At 40.5% G+C, this 18,350-nt stretch overlaps 4 protein-coding genes across 6 annotated transcripts; all 4 read right to left on the bottom strand.

The window, feature by feature from the left end:
- Positions 1–6: 6 nt before the first annotated feature.
- On the bottom strand, positions 7–3,440 carry LOC112189839 (glyceraldehyde-3-phosphate dehydrogenase, cytosolic). The gene is made up of 11 exons (XM_024329197.2): positions 3,162–3,440; positions 2,979–3,079; positions 2,650–2,765; positions 2,436–2,547; positions 2,210–2,356; positions 2,045–2,105; positions 1,831–1,928; positions 1,567–1,709; positions 1,287–1,370; positions 1,058–1,147; positions 7–980 (listed from the first exon to the last, which is right to left on the bottom strand). Exons 1-11 carry the CDS (start codon positions 3,187–3,189, stop codon positions 935–937), a joined length of 1,026 nt encoding a protein of 341 aa, XP_024184965.1. The 5' UTR covers positions 3,190–3,440; the 3' UTR covers positions 7–934.
- A 1,303-nt stretch (positions 3,441–4,743) lies between these two features.
- Positions 4,744–6,303, bottom strand: LOC121051369 (glyceraldehyde-3-phosphate dehydrogenase, cytosolic-like). The gene is made up of 8 exons (XM_040513652.1): positions 6,270–6,303; positions 6,086–6,186; positions 5,757–5,872; positions 5,543–5,654; positions 5,383–5,402; positions 5,240–5,323; positions 5,008–5,097; positions 4,744–4,932 (listed from the first exon to the last, which is right to left on the bottom strand). Exons 1-8 carry the CDS (start codon positions 6,295–6,297, stop codon positions 4,887–4,889), a joined length of 597 nt encoding a protein of 198 aa, XP_040369586.1. The 5' UTR covers positions 6,298–6,303; the 3' UTR covers positions 4,744–4,886.
- Positions 6,270–8,825, bottom strand: LOC112189837 (trihelix transcription factor GT-1). Of its 3 annotated transcripts, XM_024329195.2 has the most exons (6): positions 8,070–8,825; positions 7,937–7,975; positions 7,641–7,772; positions 6,881–7,111; positions 6,599–6,789; positions 6,270–6,374 (listed from the first exon to the last, which is right to left on the bottom strand). In XM_024329195.2, exons 1-6 carry the CDS (start codon positions 8,635–8,637, stop codon positions 6,372–6,374), a joined length of 1,164 nt encoding a protein of 387 aa, XP_024184963.1. In that variant the 5' UTR covers positions 8,638–8,825; the 3' UTR covers positions 6,270–6,371. The 3 variants fall into 3 exon arrangements, with proteins under 3 accessions (XP_024184963.1, XP_024184960.1, XP_024184962.1); XM_024329192.2 differs by lacking the exon at positions 6,270–6,374 and having other exon boundaries at positions 6,418–6,789; positions 8,070–8,824; XM_024329194.2 differs by lacking the exon at positions 6,270–6,374 and having other exon boundaries at positions 6,419–6,789; positions 7,641–7,769; positions 8,070–8,822.
- A 1,170-nt stretch (positions 8,826–9,995) lies between these two features.
- On the bottom strand, positions 9,996–12,403 carry LOC112189838 (cytosolic Fe-S cluster assembly factor NBP35). Its single transcript, XM_024329196.2, has 3 exons — positions 12,285–12,403; positions 12,098–12,199; positions 9,996–11,148 (listed from the first exon to the last, which is right to left on the bottom strand). Exons 1-3 carry the CDS (start codon positions 12,319–12,321, stop codon positions 10,214–10,216), a joined length of 1,074 nt encoding a protein of 357 aa, XP_024184964.1. The 5' UTR covers positions 12,322–12,403; the 3' UTR covers positions 9,996–10,213.
- Positions 12,404–18,350: the final 5,947 nt, after the last annotated feature.

Genomic DNA, 18,350 nt, shown 5'->3' with positions numbered 1-18,350 from the left:
ACCTTTTTTTTTTTATTCAAGAAGGAATTTGTTAAACTGATTCAAGTACTACAGCAGCTGAGAATAGCAGAGCATCAAGCTTCAGTCCCCAGAACATCATTACATATATAGATAATTCCTCTACTAGATCATGAAGCCAAGGAGGGAGGCCAACCTCATGGCAGTACAAACTCTCATTACATCGTAATGCAGAACGAGCTAAACAATGAGCTACTTTATTGTTCTTCTTCGTAACATGCTTCCACGTACGATACCACCTCAAACTCGGTCATCAAAAGCTTGCATCTGGTCCTTGGAAACTGCATGAAATATCCACTTTTTTTCTTTTACTTTTAATGGTTCTGATTATGTGTAAGGTTGTACTTTTAAGTTTTAACCCTTGCACAATATTTTGAAGGTGCCAGAACTCTTGGAATACCTATATTCCGACTGGTTATTTGTATTCATTTTCTAGTTTTCAAACTTGGACTCTCCTGAGACAACAACGACAAATGTGATGAGACACCGCCTCACACTGTCTTAGTATTTCGGCAGCTTTCATGTGTATTCATCTCCCTCAGTCTCTCATTACTATTCATCTGTGATTTTGTGGAGAAGGACATGCAATCCTAAAACAAACCAAACCAAACCAAAATCTCTCCCTCGTTTTTGCTCACAATTTTTAGGTGCAGGCTACATGAAGTGTAAAGGGTCTATTACGATGATGTAAGAAATTCATGACTGTAGGCAAGTAATCCAAGAAATGCTACCTTGCAAGTGTTTCATTCTATCTTGGATTAACAACAGAAGAATGGTACTGTAGGCATCTCAATTTAGATAGTATCCCAAACAAAATCTCTAACGCTCTGGAGTCAGCTGAACTATAAATTCCAAAGAATCAGTTTTAACCATGGTCGAAACCTAGCTGCAGTTGTGATTAAGGAATTGACATTGTTCATGTAACTGTGGCCATGTGACAGATCAAGTCGATGACTCGTGAGCTGCAATAAACCGTGTTTATCAGAAAACTGTGATGTCAAAAAAAATCTACATTATGCTAATGAAATGGTGGTATTACCTGTAACCCCATTCATTGTCATACCACGCGACAAGCTTCACAAAGTTGTCATTCAAAGCAATTCCAGCCTTGGCATCGAAAATGCTTGACCTGCAGCATAACATGTATGCACTCCCTCAGAGCCTAAATCAATTAACCAAAGTAAAGAATAGGGCAGACACATAGCCAAGTGCTGCAGGTTTTACAGAGGAAACAGGCAAGAGTCAGCAATCATCATTAACATTCTCACCTGTGGTTATCCACAAAGTCAGTGGACACTAAATCATCGTCCATATATCCGAGGATTCCCTTTAGGTTACCCTCAGATTCTTCCCTGAAATTCACAACCAAAACGAAACTCAGATAAGGAGAGGTGAGCAGATCTTGAAAGACAGGTAAGTTAAATCATTAAACTGAAAAATAGGCATATAGATGCACCAAAAATATAAAACCAATCAACTGTTTAGTAGTTTAGTTTGTTTTAAATTCCATATAAAGAAAGAAATCATAGTGAATGCCCTGATCCTTACTTGATAGCATTTTTAATCTCATCATAAGTAGCCTTCTTCTCAAGTCTCACTGTGAGGTCAACCACGGAAACATCAACTGTGGGAACCCTGAAGGCCATTCCTGTCAACTTCCCATTTAGTGCCGGCAGCACTTTACCAACACCCTATAAATCAAACCAGCACAGATTCTGAATATTTCCCAAATCTATTAAACAGCGTTAGAGAAGTATAAAAAGTACTGTACAGACATATTACATCTACCAATGCAAGGAATCCAATATATACCTCAGCAGCTCCAGTACTAGTGGGAATGATGTTATGGCCAGCAGCTCTACCACCTCTCCAGTCTTTCATTAGTGGACTATCAACAGTCTTTTGAGTAGCTACATCACATCGAAAGAACCTTCAACCAATGATTCATTACAGTCTAGCTTACATCAAATCAAACAAGTATACTGGAGTTTTGTGTGTGTTTATACACACACACACACACACTCACCAGTAATAGAATGGACAGTGGTCATAAGACCCTCTATGATACCAAATTTATCGTGGATAACCTGCCAAGATTTGTACATTGATTCAGTAAACATGAGAGAATTAACCAGTTGATTAACGTACTAGCTACTATTGATTTGATTAAGACAATAATAAGAAATGAAACCTTTGCCAGTGGAGCAAGACAGTTAGTAGTGCAGCTTGCATTTGAAACAACGTTAAGATCTGGAGTGTAGTCCTTCTCATTAACACCCACAACAAACATGGGAACATCATCACTTGGGGCAGAAATGATAACTTTCTTTGCACCAGTCTGTGTAATGTACGAATTATTGTATATATGAACAACAAAATCTTCGTGAACATGTATAAAAGCATCTAAAAAAATTTACCCTCAGGTGGTGAGATGCTCTCTCCCGATCTGTGTAAACTCCGGAGGACTCAACGACAAATTCAGCACCAGAATCGCCCCATGGGATTTCATCAGGTAAGGTAAGTAAAGAACTAAACAAGCCAAGTGAAATTTCATTGTTCTTGTTAACCATCAATTAAACACAAGAGTGGGAGCGTAATTGGTGTATAAATGGTTATTAAGTAGAATTTTACCTAGAATCAAAAACTTTAACGGGCTTATCACCAAAGAGAAGTGTGCTTTCATCCTTAACCTTAAGCTCGCCATGCTTCCACTGCCCATGAACACTGTCGTACTTAAACATGTATCTCTGAGAAGATAGGATTAATTAATACATGCTACCCCTTTATCAAGAATTATGTTACCTAATTAATACACATTCAACTCGATCCACAATGAGGGAGGATTTCGGGGATGCCTTGTAGGCAATTCCTCCACTAGCGAAGGGCCAAATGTTTGTTGAAATGCCTCAAAAAGAAGGGACACTAGAATCGTGTATGAAACTGGTTCTACATACACATACCATGTGATCAGCAGTCAAGAAAGGATCGTTAATGGCAACGAGTTCAATGTCATCTCTCTGCAGAGCAACTCTGGCCACCAACCGGCCAATCCTTCCGAATCCTTCATTTATAACATAATTTTCAATCAAGAAAGATGACACGATACAAATACTGAACAAACCAGTGAATAGTTACACCAATACCATTGATGCCAATCTTGATCTTGGCCATGGGTAACGATGGATGTGCTTGTTAAACCAGAGTGAATCAATGAGGACGGCTTGCGTTTGTGATCAAGATGGGGATCAATGTTCAATTTGAGAGATGAATCAGTAAAAGAAAAGGAAAAGAGAAGATAAAAAACAGGCCTAAAAAGATGGGGCGTCGCTTGGGATGTACATTAGTTTTATACAATGTCGACTCAGATAGCTGCCACTTGGCACTTACAACATGAATCAACAATCTTCTTAATAGGTCACGGTGTCTCTAATTTAATTTCAAAAGAAATTCCAACTCATTTTTTAGCATCTTCCAATACCTTAATGAAATCATCCAACTTGGAGCAAATTGTCATTACATATTGTCTGTAATGAATTGCATGGATAACAAAGACATGTACTTCTTAAATTCTAGCAACCAAAGTCTTTAAACTAGTCATATCACACAACATACATTTTTCTTTTACCTGCCAAGAAAAAACGAGTTTGGTATGAAACTATTGTCATGGACATATAGTGAGAAGGAATTGAACAGGGTTCACTTGGATATTTATGACTATTCATCACTAGCTTGTAAACAAAAATAGTTTGTATTTTCAAGATTCGCTGAATTAGTCTAAGATATCCAGATTAATGCTCTTTAAAAGGTTCACTTGATATTCTAATTTCTAAGGTCTTCCTTAGCAACGATATATATGAATTGATTAACTCCCAAAATGCACGTCTCAACTGTCTTATGAATTGATAGATAGAAACCTTTTGCGTTGAGATTTTTCCACCTTTTTTTTTTATTCAAGAAGGAATTTGTTAAACTGATTCAAGTCTACAGCAGTTGAGAATAGCAGAGCATCAAGCTTCCGTCCCAGAACATCATTACATATATAGATAATTCCTCTACTAGATCATGAAGCCAAGGAGGGAGGCCAACCTCATGGCAGTACAAACTCTCATTAGATCGTAATGCAGAACGAGCTAAACAATGAGCTACTTTATTGTTCTTCTTCGTAACATGCTTCCACGTACGATACCACCTCAAACTCGGTCATCAAAAGCTTGCACTTGGTCCTTGGAAACTGCATGAAATATCCACTTTTTTCTTTTACTTTTAATGGTTCTGATTATGTGTAAGGTTGTACTTTTAAGTTTTAACCCTTGCACAATATTTTGAAGGTGCCAGAACTCTTGGAATACCTATATTCCGACTGGTTATTTGTATTCATTTTCTAGTTTTCAAACTTGGACTCTCCTTAGACAACAACGACAAATGTGATGCGACACCGCCTCACACTATCTTAGTATTTCGGTAGCTTTCATGTGTATTCATCTCCCTCAGTCTCTCAATACTATTCATCTGTGATTTTGTGGAGAAGGACATGCAATCCTAAAACAAACCAAAAGCAAACCAAAATCTCTCCCTCGTTTTTGCTCACAATTTTTAGGTGCAGGCTACATGAAGTGTAAAGGGTCTATTACGATGATGTAAGAAATTCATGACTGTAGGCAAGCAATCCAAGAAATGCTACCTTGCAAGTGTTTTATTCTATCTTGGATTAACAACAGAAGAATGGTACTGTAGGCATCTCAATTTAGATATAGTATCCCAAACAAAATCTCTAACGCTCTGGAGTCAGCTGAACTATAAATTACAAAGAATCAGTTTTAACCATAGTCGAAACCTAGCTGCAGTTGTGATTAAGGAATTGACATTGCTCATGTAACTGTGGCCATGTGACAGATCAAGTCGATGACTCGTGAGCTGCAATAACCGTGTTTATCAGAAAACTGTGATGTCAAAAAAATCTACATTATGGTAATGAAATGGTGGTATTACCTGTAACCCCATTCATTGTCATACCACGCGACAAGCTTCACAAAGTTGTCATTCAAAGCAATTCCAGCCTTGGCATCGAAAATGCTTGACCTGCAGCATAACATGTATGCACTACCTCAGAGCCTAAATCAATTAACCAAAGTAAAGAATAGGGCAGACACATAGCCAAGTGATGCAGGTTTTACAGAGGCAACAGGCAAGAGGAGTCAGCAATCATCATTAACATTCTCACCTGTGGTTATCCACAAAGTCAGTGGACACTAAATCATCGTCCATATATCCGAGGATTCCCTTTAGGTTACCCTCAGATTCTTCCCTGAAATTCACAATCAAAACGAAACTCAGATAAGGAGAGGTGAGCAGATCTTGAAAGACAAGCAAGTTAAATCATCAAACTGAAAAATAGGCATATAGATGCACCAAAAATATAAAACCAATCAACTGTTTAGTAGTTTAGTTTGTTTTAAATTCCATATAAAGAAAGAAATCATAGTGAATGCCCTGATGGAAAGAAATCATAAAGAAAAAAATTTACCCTCAGGTGGTGAGATGCTCTCTCCCGATCTGTGTAAACTCCGGAGGACTCAACGACAAATTCAGCACCAGAATCGCCCCATGGGATTTCATCAGGTAAGGTAAGTAAAGAACTAAACAAGCCAAGTGAAATTTCATTGTTCTTGTTAACCATCAATTAAACACAAGAGTGGGAGCGTAATTGGTGTATAAATGGTAATTAAGTAGAATTTTACCTAGAATCAAAAACTTTAACGGGCTTATCACCCAAGAGAAGTGTGCTTTCATCCTTAACCTTAAGCTCGCCATGCTTCCACTGCCCATGAACACTGTCGTACTTAAACATGTATCTCTGAGAAGATAGGATTAATTAATACATGCTACCCCTTTATCAAGAATTATGTTACCTAATTAATACACATTCAACTCGATCCACAATGAGGGAGGATTTCGGGGATGCCTTGTAGGCAATTCCTCCACTAGCGAAGGGCAAAATGTTTGTTGAAATGCCTCAAAAAGACGGGACACTAGAATCGTGTATGAAACTGGTTCTACATACACATACCATGTGATCAGTAGTCAAGAAAGGATCGTTAATGGCAACGAGTTCGATGTCATCTCTCTGCAGAGCAACTCTGGCCACCAACCGGCCAATCCTTCTGAATCCTTCATTTATAACATAATTTTCAATCAAGAAAGATGACACGATACAAAATACTGAACAAACCAGTGAATAGTTACACCAATACCATTTATGCCAATCTTGATCTTCGCCATGGGTAACAATGGATGTGCTTGTTAAACCAGAGTGAATCAATGAGGACGGCTTGCGTTTGTGATCAAGATGGGGATCACTGTTCAATTTGAGAGATGAATCAGTAAAAGAAAAGGAAAAGAGAAGATAAAAAACAGGCCTAAAAAGATGGGGCGTCACTTGGGATGTACATTAGTTTTATACAATGTCGACTCAGATAGCTGCCACTTGGCACTTACAACATGAATCAACAATCTTCTTACATGTTGTCTATGAATAGTTAAAGTGAATATACAAAATCTTCTAGTCCCCCAGAAGTCTCACCCCCTGATACATTGCACCAGATTGAAGATCATCTAAAGTATCAATGCGTCTGTAGCCACCTAATTCTCTTAAACCAATCAAGCCGCGACGTGAAAGGAAATCACGAAAGTCATCCTCAGTGTAGAATGTTATTTCTTCTGTGCGAACTATACGATCAGATTCATCGCAGAGGCAAAGTTTAATGGTTATTCCTGCGAAAAGAAGTATACAGCTTCTTACCATATATCCAGTAAACCAAAAACCTAGTTCCACAATTAACGGAAGAGAAATTGCATATTATACCTTCATCAAGGTGGAGAGTATAATTGCCCAAAGGCATATCCCTATCAAGACTCCGAACAACCTGATACTCGTCCTCCAACCAAAATGCTCGCTTAGTTCTTATTCTGAATGCAGACTTGATTGCCTCCTTAATCGCATCAGCTGTTCCATCAATACCAATCCTTCTGGTGTTGTATTCCCCCAACTTGACAGTTATAATCCTTCCACAAAAAGATGAGTGTGTCTCCCCTCCTGCCATTAAACAACCACAAGCTTCAAACAATTTGTAAATTGTGACTTTACAAGATGGGTGTATCAGTTTTGGTTGTCGTTTTGGTGTTCAGAAGATGTAACGGCAGATTGTGATAAAGCTTAAAGTGGAAGTACTATCATGCAAGTGGTTGATAGCGACAGAGAACTCCATTACTGTGGTAAAAAGGGAAATGGACACGAATAACAAAAGTGAAGTTCCTCGAAAGATGACAAATACTTCAAGAATATGCCTTTTCTTTGGTATCACTACTGAATTAGAATGCAACATGCTACCACGATAACAAATATATGCAAAGTACGCTAGCAATTCAAATGAAGTTATGAGGTCACGAAAATTGCCTTTTTTTTTTCGGGTGAAGGCAGCTTAATTCCAATTGAAGGTGGCACCGTGGCAGATACGCATATAGTAATAGCAACATTTCCACTACCATTTATAGCAGCATCTCAATTCTCAATGCATTACTAATCTTACTTATTTGGCATTACAATTCCAGTTACGAAAGCTCACCATTCTCAGGGCCCTCCCTCCAATTCCACGGAGGAACCTCGTTGGCTGCCACTGCCTCAGCCGCAGTAATAGCCAGGGGGTCACCATCATGATCCAACTGCCTTTCCAAGTCCACTGCTGTTCGGTCAGCTGCTATAAACAAACATAAAAAAAAAAGCTCTTACAAATTGCAGCAACCAACTCGCGCACACACACAACACTCAAATTGCACCAAAACACAAGGCCATACTATACTAACCAGAGCCAGTTTTAAGCATTTATCAAACCAAACGTCGAAAACTAAAACGAACTTATACCTTCCATGGGTCCAAACGGAATACCTGCGTCCTCGAGACCTGCAATGTAATTTGGCAAGTTACAATCAGCATTGCATTTATTCGAAAAAAATTCAGACACAAAAAAAAAAAAAAAAAAAAAATCCACACTCACTCTTATCAGAGAAACGAATGAAAGATTCGAGCTTCGGAGGAGAATTGGGCCTCTTATAAGCAGCAGCAGCGGCATTATTAGCAGCATTGGTACTATTATTATGGCTAGTCCTATCCCTAATCAACTCCTGCAAGTCCTCGTAATACAACATCTTGGCAGACCTGCTGCCCACCTTGACCTGCTGCCTGGCCTTCTTGAACTCCTTAAGCAAGTTCCTCCACTTGTCCGTACACATGGTGGGGCTCCGATCGAACCCTTTATCCCTCATCTTGCCCGAGATTTGCTCCCAGAGGTGCTTGTTGGACTTGGAGGTGTTGAAGAGCCCATCGACCTCGCGGCGGAAGCTGATGAGGCACCGCGTCTCTTCCTGGATCCAATGCTCCGCCCGCTTCTTCGGGGCGCGGACCTCGTGGTCCTCGCCGCCGCTGCTGGTGTTGCCACCTGGAGCGGCGGCGGCGTTGGCGGCGGCGGCGGAGACGACCTCCATGATCATGTCGCGGTCGGGGGAGGAGGAGGCGTCGACGGACTTGTAGAAATCAATTGGGTGGGGCTTTTCGGAGAGGTACATGGCGGCTTGTGATTGGTCCGAGGAGGAGGCTGGGGGCGGTAGCAAATGGGATGGGCATGTGATTACAGAGGAGGAGCAGGAGGAAGAAGCGTCAGAAGATGAAAAAGGGGAGAGTGGACTGTTTGTGAAGTGTGCTCTTTAGTTTTGGTGTGCGAATATTTCTCTTTTGACTACTACATCTTCTATTCTACTGGAGGAAACATTTTCTCACTCAAAATTTATATCTATTTATTTACCTTCTTGTTCTTTTTTGTGCAAGTGGAAGAAGAATTCCTATATATGAATTACTAAAAATAAAGAAATGTTAGCCACAAGGTGTGGCATACTCGGATTCAGCTTATGAGTCTGGTAATCTAGGTTTCGGGTTTGATTCCAACTGAAAGCATATGTGGTTAGGAAAGTCCATGCCCGAGAAGTAGATTAGTCTCCTTATTATAGTTGTTAGCTTTGGAGGAAACCACTCTAAATAAAAATATAAGAAATGTTGATGAGGCTTTGATTTCCAAAAAGTGGGATCGGAAGCGCTGAGATTGTTGCTGGAGGGAACACTTGTCCCCTAGCTTGTTATAAGATCTTAGATTGAGGTTAACCAAATTCAAAATACAATCACCACAATTCGAAACGACAACTTTTCTGTCTAATGATTCATGATGTAATCCTAGACGTGAAGAATAAAAAAATAAAAAGGTTTTCTTTGCTTGATTTTAAACTCTTCTTAGTAAGATTTTATCTATTCAACTTCTTTAAATATTAATGTTTAACTATTTATAAAATAATAATAATAATAATAAAAAGAGCTCGCGATAAATTTGATAGAAAATACCAAAGTCATCAGTGAAAACAGAAAGAGAGGGATTCAAACCCTCGGTACGAAAAACTTGTACAACGGATTAGCAATGCGACCCTTTAGTTCACTGAGCCATCTCTCCTCTCAATTGAAAAAGGATAATACTATGTTACATTATGAAAAAAAAAAAATAAGGCAATTCCCAATTTCTCATCATATTATATACTCTTTATTTATTTATTTCGTATTTCATCTGGAGGGGCTTTTTAGTTCCATGGTCCGGCATTGTCAGTACTTAACCAGGCTTGCCCTTTTGTTCCAACAAATCATAAATAAATAAAATTATTTTTTCTTTTTAACAATATAGATCAGTTACTCACATGTCATGGCACCTTAATAATGTCACGTCTATACAAGTCCGATCTCGTTTGTCTATTTATAACTCATTTCACGCTCATGTTCTGACAATGCGGAAATGATTCTCTTTCGAAATGGAAAATTTCACAAGTTGGATGATGGATGAGGAGAACTCACTCCCTTCATACTGTACATATAATCGATTCAACGGAAGAACACAAAACAATTCATGAAAAATAGTCATTCAATTACTGGTTCACATGGTCAAGAAAACTGTGTTCATCAATACTTGGAGGAAAAAAAAAAACACCCTTTTTTTTTTGTGATCCATGTAACTTAAGAGATCCGATCCAGGTTTGCCAAAAAGTATTATTCTACACACCCATAGGTGACGGAAACAAAATCCTGAAATTGGCGGATCAAGCCAATCACTTATGCATCATTGTCTACCAACATTCTAGATATGCCTTGATTTTCCATCAATGTCTCGATGATTTTCTGCAGTGCAGGTGCACTCGTGCCACTTTTCTGATCAACAAAACAAGATCTACCTTCTTCAGCAGCCTTGCAAAGCTCGGGATCCAACGGCACCTTCCCCAGGAAAGGTACCCCCATTTCACTGCACATTCTTGTGGCTCCACCACCACTATTATCAAACACTTCATTCAAGGCTATTATATCAAGCAATTCCGGTGCTTTCTCTTTCACGTACTCTCTAACCCATTCTGTGACATCTTTCTCCTCACCTGCCTCTGTCATCCTCAAAAATTTGGAAGCAGCCAACATCGGCTGGCGCAAGCCACTCATATTTTCAACTACCCCAAGAACCTGGACTCCAACTTTTTTGCAGAAACTCACTTCTTTCCTGACATCAATAAGGGAAACTTGTTGTGGAGTGGTGACAATGATTGCACCATCTATTGAAGCAGCACCAAGATCTTGAACAATTGAAATGTGTTCATCTGAGGTTCCAGGAGGAGCATCAACTATTAGAAAATCAAGCTCACCCCAATCAACATCCTTGAGGAATTGCTTAATGAGTGCATTCTTGCGTGGCCCCCTCCATATGACTGCGTCATCAGGGTCTGGAAGCATAAACCCTATTGACATAACCCCAAGGTTGGACTCAACATAGACAGGAGACCAACCGAGGTTGCTCTGGTGGATTTCTTGGCCTTCTAGGCCAAGCATCTTTGGGATGCTAGGGCCACAAATGTCGATGTCCAGAAGACCCACCTGGAAGTCCATAGCCGCTAGTGCAAATGAAAGTTGTGCAGAGAATGTGCTCTTGCCAACTCCACCTTTCCCTGATAAAATCAGTATCTTATGCTTTACAGTGGCCATCCTTTCTGCAATTGCAACCAAGTCTGCAGAAACATAGAGAACACGAGGTCAAATGCATCAGTCTTGAGCCATGAGCATATAAACAAATCTGAAGAGAAATGCACATCATCTGTAAGGGAAAAACAACTATTCGTCTACACAGGACCACAACTTGCAAAGTTGCACAAAGGATGAAAATCCTAGATGGTTATTGAAATCCTATGCACTTACATAAGTAGACTTTCCTAATTAAACTTTGAACTTGCAATCCAGCTACTGGTAAATCTAACCATCAGAATCCACACTTTGGTCAAATTAAGTTCTACTACAAAGAACAGTTGCTCACTGCTCCACTTAACACAATCTTTTGTCAATAAATTCACACAAAGAAAAAAGGCTCATTAATTCAGCTCGGAACTACAAAAAGTGCAACAAATGATACGTGGAAATCAAGGCTTGCAAAAACAAAAGCTCATAGTCTCCTTTCTGTTTTGCAACAACAACAAGATGTAGCTAGGCACAAGCCACATACTCCCACATCATTAAGTTTAGAGGCAGAAGACTAAATATAAGAAAAACCCAGAATGTGAGACTGTTTTAACATCCGGGACGTTTCAATCCATATGAAGTGCTAGAAGTTTCTCTTCAAAGACAAATACAGTTCAGTGAACAAACCATGCTATCAAATCATCATTAAAATCAGCCACAACATGATCAGGGCCAACTAAACTAAGAAGAAATGTAATAACAAACATTTCAAAAAAAAAAAAAACACAAAATCTCCATGATGAGTAAAATCAGGTACATAAAGCATTAACACTGGCTTGTTCTTCTAAATGAATAAAATGGTCATAGTCAAAAACCGGCACCAAAGAACAAAAAAAACAAGAACTTTCCAATAATCAATGAAGAAATTAACAAACTTCAATTCAAATTTGCAGCTAAAGCAGAACAAAAGCACAGCTGCAGCAGTAAGAGAGATAGAAAGGACACCTGGGTCAGGGCCCTTTGGAGCAGTAGCACAAATTTGTTGATTCGGGCATCCTTCACAAGATTCAGACTTCCCAGCAGAATCGGATTGAGGACCTGGGCAATCTGAACAAACAATATCCCAAAAATTCATAAGTAGAAATAACAACACATCCCAAATGAACAAAACCCAGAATGAAAAATCTCTTACGTTCATTAGCGTTTTCGGGTATTTCGCCGTTCTCCATGGCGATGAGAACCCAATAGTGATATTGGGGTTTTAGGGTTTATGCCAAGATATTATCGATTTTGATTTGAATTGTTTCCAAGAGTCGGTGTATATATTAAAATTCGTGACTGACCCGCCACTTTACAGACAAGCTGGGCCCGTTGAAAGAGTGACCGACCCGATAGGGTGAAGGCCCAATGCTTTTGTCATTTACCCAATAAGATCGACACCGATGTCTCTTTCTATCATTTCTTTTCATTTCTCATGTATTTTGATGGTAGAATTCTTTTTTTTTTTGGAAGATATAGAATAAAAATAAGTTATTTAAAAATGGAAGCAAACTGTCGTTTCTAAAAGGATGGTACGTAATTTTATGTATGAAATTGATTAGTCATCTAGGCGATTCAGAATGGTACGTAATTTTATGTACAAAATTGATTAGTCATCTAGATGATCAGAATAATACGTAATTTTATGTACGATCCTAAGTTTCCATACACATCGCTTGAGTCAAGGGGGGCCCTTCAACTTACGCTTCAACTCAGCATTATCTAAAGTATTGTTTATTTGTTTATACTACTGTTTTTGTTGTTGAATTGTTGTTATTGGACTATAGTTAATTTGTAGATTTTGAACAAAATGTACGTAGTTAAAGTCACGTCTTCAACTAAAGCATTGCCTATAGGCACTAGCTGGAGGGCAAGTCTTGGTGGCGATATCATCCTCAATCACACCTCGCCAAGAAAGGGAGACGTGGCGAAAGGATTGGTAATCTGATATCTGTAGCCGTTCTGGCATCAATTGCAAGACATATTTTGGGAGTCCGTTTGACCACCTATCGTCCCCCTCCTCCTCCTTCATTTTGTTCTTCTTCATCTTTGACATTGACATGGTACACAGTGAGTGAGCGAGCGAGCTAGGCTACATCAGCTAGGGTTTCTACCTAACCACTTTTCTTTATTTATATATTGAATTTTGGGCTTCTAATATTATTTTGAGCGACCCAAACCTTAATCCTAGGGTTGGTCTTAAAATTTTACAGGCTGGTCCTAAAATCAAAATGAGGCCCCGATGATGTTCGTAAATGGGTGAGACTGCATCTGTTATAATTCTTTTTTGAAAAGTTTTTGTTGTCATGCTATTAAAAGTTTAAAACATCTGATTTAGACATTATAGTATTGGAAAGTAAACAAATATTAACACCTATAAGGAGTAAGCTTCCACTTATGTATCTGAATACACGAGTGCGTTATTCAGAGACAATCGATCGAAGAGTCGACGAGATAGGATTAATGATGAACATTTAGAACCAATATATCTTGTTACTCTCATAAACAAAAGGAAAAGAGTTGCATAGTGTGTTTCTCTTTTGCATATATATAGCTTGTATTAATCTTCCCATGCTATTCGATTCTTGTGTTTTTGTCATTGTTTAAAGTTGTTAACATGTTGCATGGCATCATGCAACTCCTACGTATGTTCTTTCTAGCTGAAAAAGAAACAATTATTCTAGCTAATTATTAATGCCCAAGTTGTAGTACTTCACTAATTACCAGGATAATTGTGATGGGATCGGTGAATTTTATGATTGCGTTTATTGATTTATTACACTCTAAACTAACTACCAAGAATTTGGTTAAAATTTGTTGTTGTTGTAGTAAATAGGTAAAATGTCTATATCATGGAGTATGCACTTAAGAAGTGGAGAATGTGTGGTTTGTATGGAATGCACATTGAGAGGTAGAGAAATTGTGTAGCAAATATACTAATGTATGTAGGGCAAATTTACACTACTTTGTAACCCTATATAAACCCCCTCAATATGAGAAGAAGACTCACCAATTCACTCTTCAGTTTCTCTGAAACACGTTATCAGCACGAAATCGCTCTAGAATTAGAATCGAAATCGATTAGAGTAGTGAAAGTTCTTGATCCGAACTAGGTCATTTTACCAACCTTACAAGAAACCCCCAAATCCTATCACATATCAAAGCCCTTGATCCCAGAAGCTCAGAACCGGTTTCAGAACCCCCAGAACCGGCCGGAAACCTGCCGAACCGGCTGCCGGAAGTTCTGAACCGCTGTCAGTGTGCTGCCGAGCCCCTGCCGAGTGCTGCCGAGCCCCTGCCGAAGTGCTGCCGAGCCCCTGCCGAAGTGCTGCCGACAGCCCCTGCCTACCCCCTGCAGACCCCCTGCGCAGCAGCTGCCGAGCCCCTGCCTACCCCCTGCCTACCCCCTGCGCAGCAGCTGCCGAGCATCTGCCGAGGCCCTGCGCAGCAGCTGCCGAGCACCTGCCGAGCCATCTGCCGAGCACCTGCCGAGCAGCCTGCCTAGCACCTGCGCAGCAGCTGTCGAGCTGCTGCCGAGCAGCTGTCGACACATCTGTCGAGCGACTTTTCCGGCGACTTTCCGGACACTTTTCCGGCGACTTTCCGGACACTTTTCCGGCGACTTTCCGGACACTTTTCCGGCGACTTTCCGGACACTTTTCCGGCGACTTTTCGGACACTTTTCCGGCGACTTTCGGACACTTTTCCGGCGACTTTCCGGACACTTTTTCCGGTCAATTCTTAAGGTAAACTTTTCTAAAAGTTCCCGTTTTTGAAGTTTTTATTACTTTTCTCTTCTTTTCACGGGGACTTCCAACATCCCTTATTCTACCCCCCTTTCTTCTTCATAGGGGAGACCAAAAAGGCCGAACTGTGGGGGTTCGTGCTCACTCCAAGCTTGGAGCTTGTAGAGTCCTCCAAACTTAGAATTTGTTGAGAAGAAAACAATCGACCACATACATCATTGTTTCGATTTAATCCAAAACCCCTCTTGGAATCAAGATTTTCTTGGAAGCGACTACGCTCAGAAAATCCCTAATTTCTTGAAAGCGATTACGCTCAGAAAGTTTATAGTTTTTCGTGGTAGCCTTTTTTCGCTCCGAAACTAACCCTATTTTCTTGTTGTTCTTCAGGATGAGTAACCTGAACAAGTTGAGCTTCAACCCACTAGGGACAACAGGCGCAGGATACCACAGGTGGATCCGTGATATGCGCCAGCATCTTAAGGCTGATGGGATCCTGAGTACGATCCAAGAGCCAAGTCAGGACGTGCTTACTCCTCAACAAGCTCTTGCTTTTGAAGCAAATAGAGCAAAGAGAGAGGCTAATGAAGCAAAAGCCATCATTCTCATGACAAGGCACATGAATGACGCGCTCCAAAATGAGTACCTCAATGAGGAAGACCCAAGAAAGCTATGGGTAGAACTCGAGCAGCGTTTTGGCAACGTCCGTGATTCCCTGCTTCCCGACTTAGAAGAGAGATGGCAAAGCCTCCGCTTCTGTGATTTCAAGACAGTTCTTGACTACAATTCGGAAGCACTTCGTATCAAGTCTATGATGGAATTCTGTGGACATCAAATCACTGATACGATGTTGATCGAGAAAACTCTCTCTACCTTCCCTGTCTCTGCATTAATGATAGCTAAAAACTATCGAATTGATATCAATGCTAGACGCATCACAAGATTTCATGAGCTAATTGGTGTCATGAACGTAGCTGAAAAGCACGACAACATACTTGTGAAGAACTATAACTCTAGACCCGTGGGAACCAAGTCAATTCCGGAGTCTAATTATAGTCGCACCTCCAAGGGAGGACGCAAGGAGCGAAACCCTAAAAGAAGGGATAATTATGGACGTTCAGGTCCATATTCTCGCCCTAAAGAGGAAGGAAACCGCCAAGATAGGCGTGCACGGAACCGTGGAGGTAAACGTGTGAAGAGAGAGCGAGGCCAAGCCTCCGGTTATGGTGGTAACACCACCAATGGAAACAACCGTTTTCAAAGTGCTCCTAAAGCACCTCGATCAAGGGAACCTGACCATAATGATGCTTGTCTCCGATGTGGACTACCTGGACATTGGGCAAGGGCATGTAAAGCATCCCAGAATGTTGCAAACGCGTACAAAATGTATCGTGAAGCAAGGGAGGCAAATTACATGGAACAAGAAGATCAAGATGGCAATCTCGATCTAAGGGTGGAAGACGACAAAAATCAAAACCCAGAAACTGGCGATTTTGATTAAGTCTTTTCATTTTCCAAGAGATGTAGGCAATCGCCACATTATCCTATAGTAGATGCCAATGGGATTAATCTTTCTTCAAAAGTAGGCGTACTCAATGTAATTGTGATGTCTAGGAAGGTTTTGAGATAATTGGTACTTAAGCGAGCCTTTGCTCCACCAACATCTCTCTACTCACCTGGTCACCTTTGCATTGGAATTACCGAAAGAAGTTAGACGACTACCATTGCTTTGCATTAACTAAGTTTATTGGATTACGCTTTCTTTGATGAAATAAATGATGATGTAATTCCGTTTGGCTTATTAATAAAAGTTGAGTTCTTTCCTTTATGACTCCTTTTTAATTACGAGCTTTTCTCTTAAGGAATGGATGAACTACAATGTCTCGCTGATAGTGCGACTACGCACACCATTCTACGACATAGGCAATTATTCTTGGAGATGTTGCCTACATATTCCACTATGACTACGATGGCTGGGCCATCAGGTTTAGTTCAAGGACATGGAATGGCCCAATTCCTATTGCCAAATGGCACCTTGATTAAAGTCACTGAAGCTCTCTATGCTCCTAAGGCAAATCGAACCTTATTGAGCTTTAAAGATTTAAGAGCCAACGGATTCCATGCGGAAACGCATACTGAGAACGGAAAAGAGTTCCTTTGCATTACCTCTAATGATTGCGGACGAAAGCGCATCTTAGAGAAACTTATGTGTCAATCTAGTGGACTTTATGTCACTACAATTCGACCAATTGAATCCAATAATGTCATAAGAGAAGATCTCTTGGATTCTGACACATATTGGCTTTGGCATGACCGACTAGGGCACCCTGGTCGTGATATGATGCTCCGTATACTAAAGACTTCACAAGGACATCCATTCTTCAGAGTGAGAAGAAGCAAGAATCGAGAATTGATTCCTGGACTTAACAAGACCGCAACAATTGCAGCATCTGGTGCTGCAGCCGTCTTGGGGCGCCATAAGGCTGGCCAAGTCCCATGTGATGACACCAACCATGAGCATAACGCCATGATTGTTCCTCCAAATAGCTACAATGCCATAGAAGGAGATGTAGTCACACATTTTGCTTCTAATAGCGCTACAGACGCTCAGGCCCAACCAAAATCCTCATTGGTTGCTTCTAAGGCCCCTCGCTCATTTTGCAAAGCCTGTTCCTTCGGGAAATTAGGACCGAGACCGTCCTACGCAAAGGATCCTAAAATACTCATTCCGTTCTTACAGAGAATCCAAGGGGATATCTGTGGACCAATTCAACCATCATGCGGACCTTTCAAATACTTTATGGTATTGGTTGATGCGTCGACACGCTGGTCACATGTCGCGCTGTTGTCCACTCGAAATGCTGCTTATGCTAAACTCCTCGCCCAGATTATCCGTCTACGGGCTCACTACCCTGACCATCCAATTAAGTCAATTCGACTTGATAATGCTGGGGAGTTTACATCGAAAACATTCGATGACTATTGCATGTCACTGGGGATTGATGTAGAACATCCAGTTCCCCATGTTCATACCCAAAATGGTCTCGCAGAAGCTGCTATCAAACGACTACAAATGATAGCACAGACATTGGTAATGCACACTAATCTCCCTGTTTCTGCTTGGGGATATGCAATATTACATGCAGCGACGCTAATTCGTCTACGACCCACTGCAACCCAATCTTACTCTGCGTTACAGCTAGTGACTGGGTACGAGCCTAATATCTCGCACTTACGCATTTTTGGGTGTACTATTTATGTGCCTATTACGCCGCCACAGCGTACTAAGATGGGTCCACAACGACGAATAAGCATTTATGTTGGATATGAATCTCCAACTATCGTCCGCTATCTTGAACCCTTGACAGGCGATCTCTTTACCGCTAGATTTGCGGATTGTCACTTTGATGAGACAGTCTTCCCATCATTAGGGGGAGATAAGAACACAAATGTTCAACAGAAACGACAGGAATTGT

This window comes from Rosa chinensis, chromosome 2, assembly GCF_002994745.2.
Source record: "Rosa chinensis cultivar Old Blush chromosome 2, RchiOBHm-V2, whole genome shotgun sequence".
NCBI classification, from domain to species: domain Eukaryota; kingdom Viridiplantae; phylum Streptophyta; class Magnoliopsida; order Rosales; family Rosaceae; genus Rosa; species Rosa chinensis.
The sequence above is the reverse complement of the archived record's forward strand: the minus strand, read 5'-3'. Positions and strand labels throughout refer to the sequence as shown.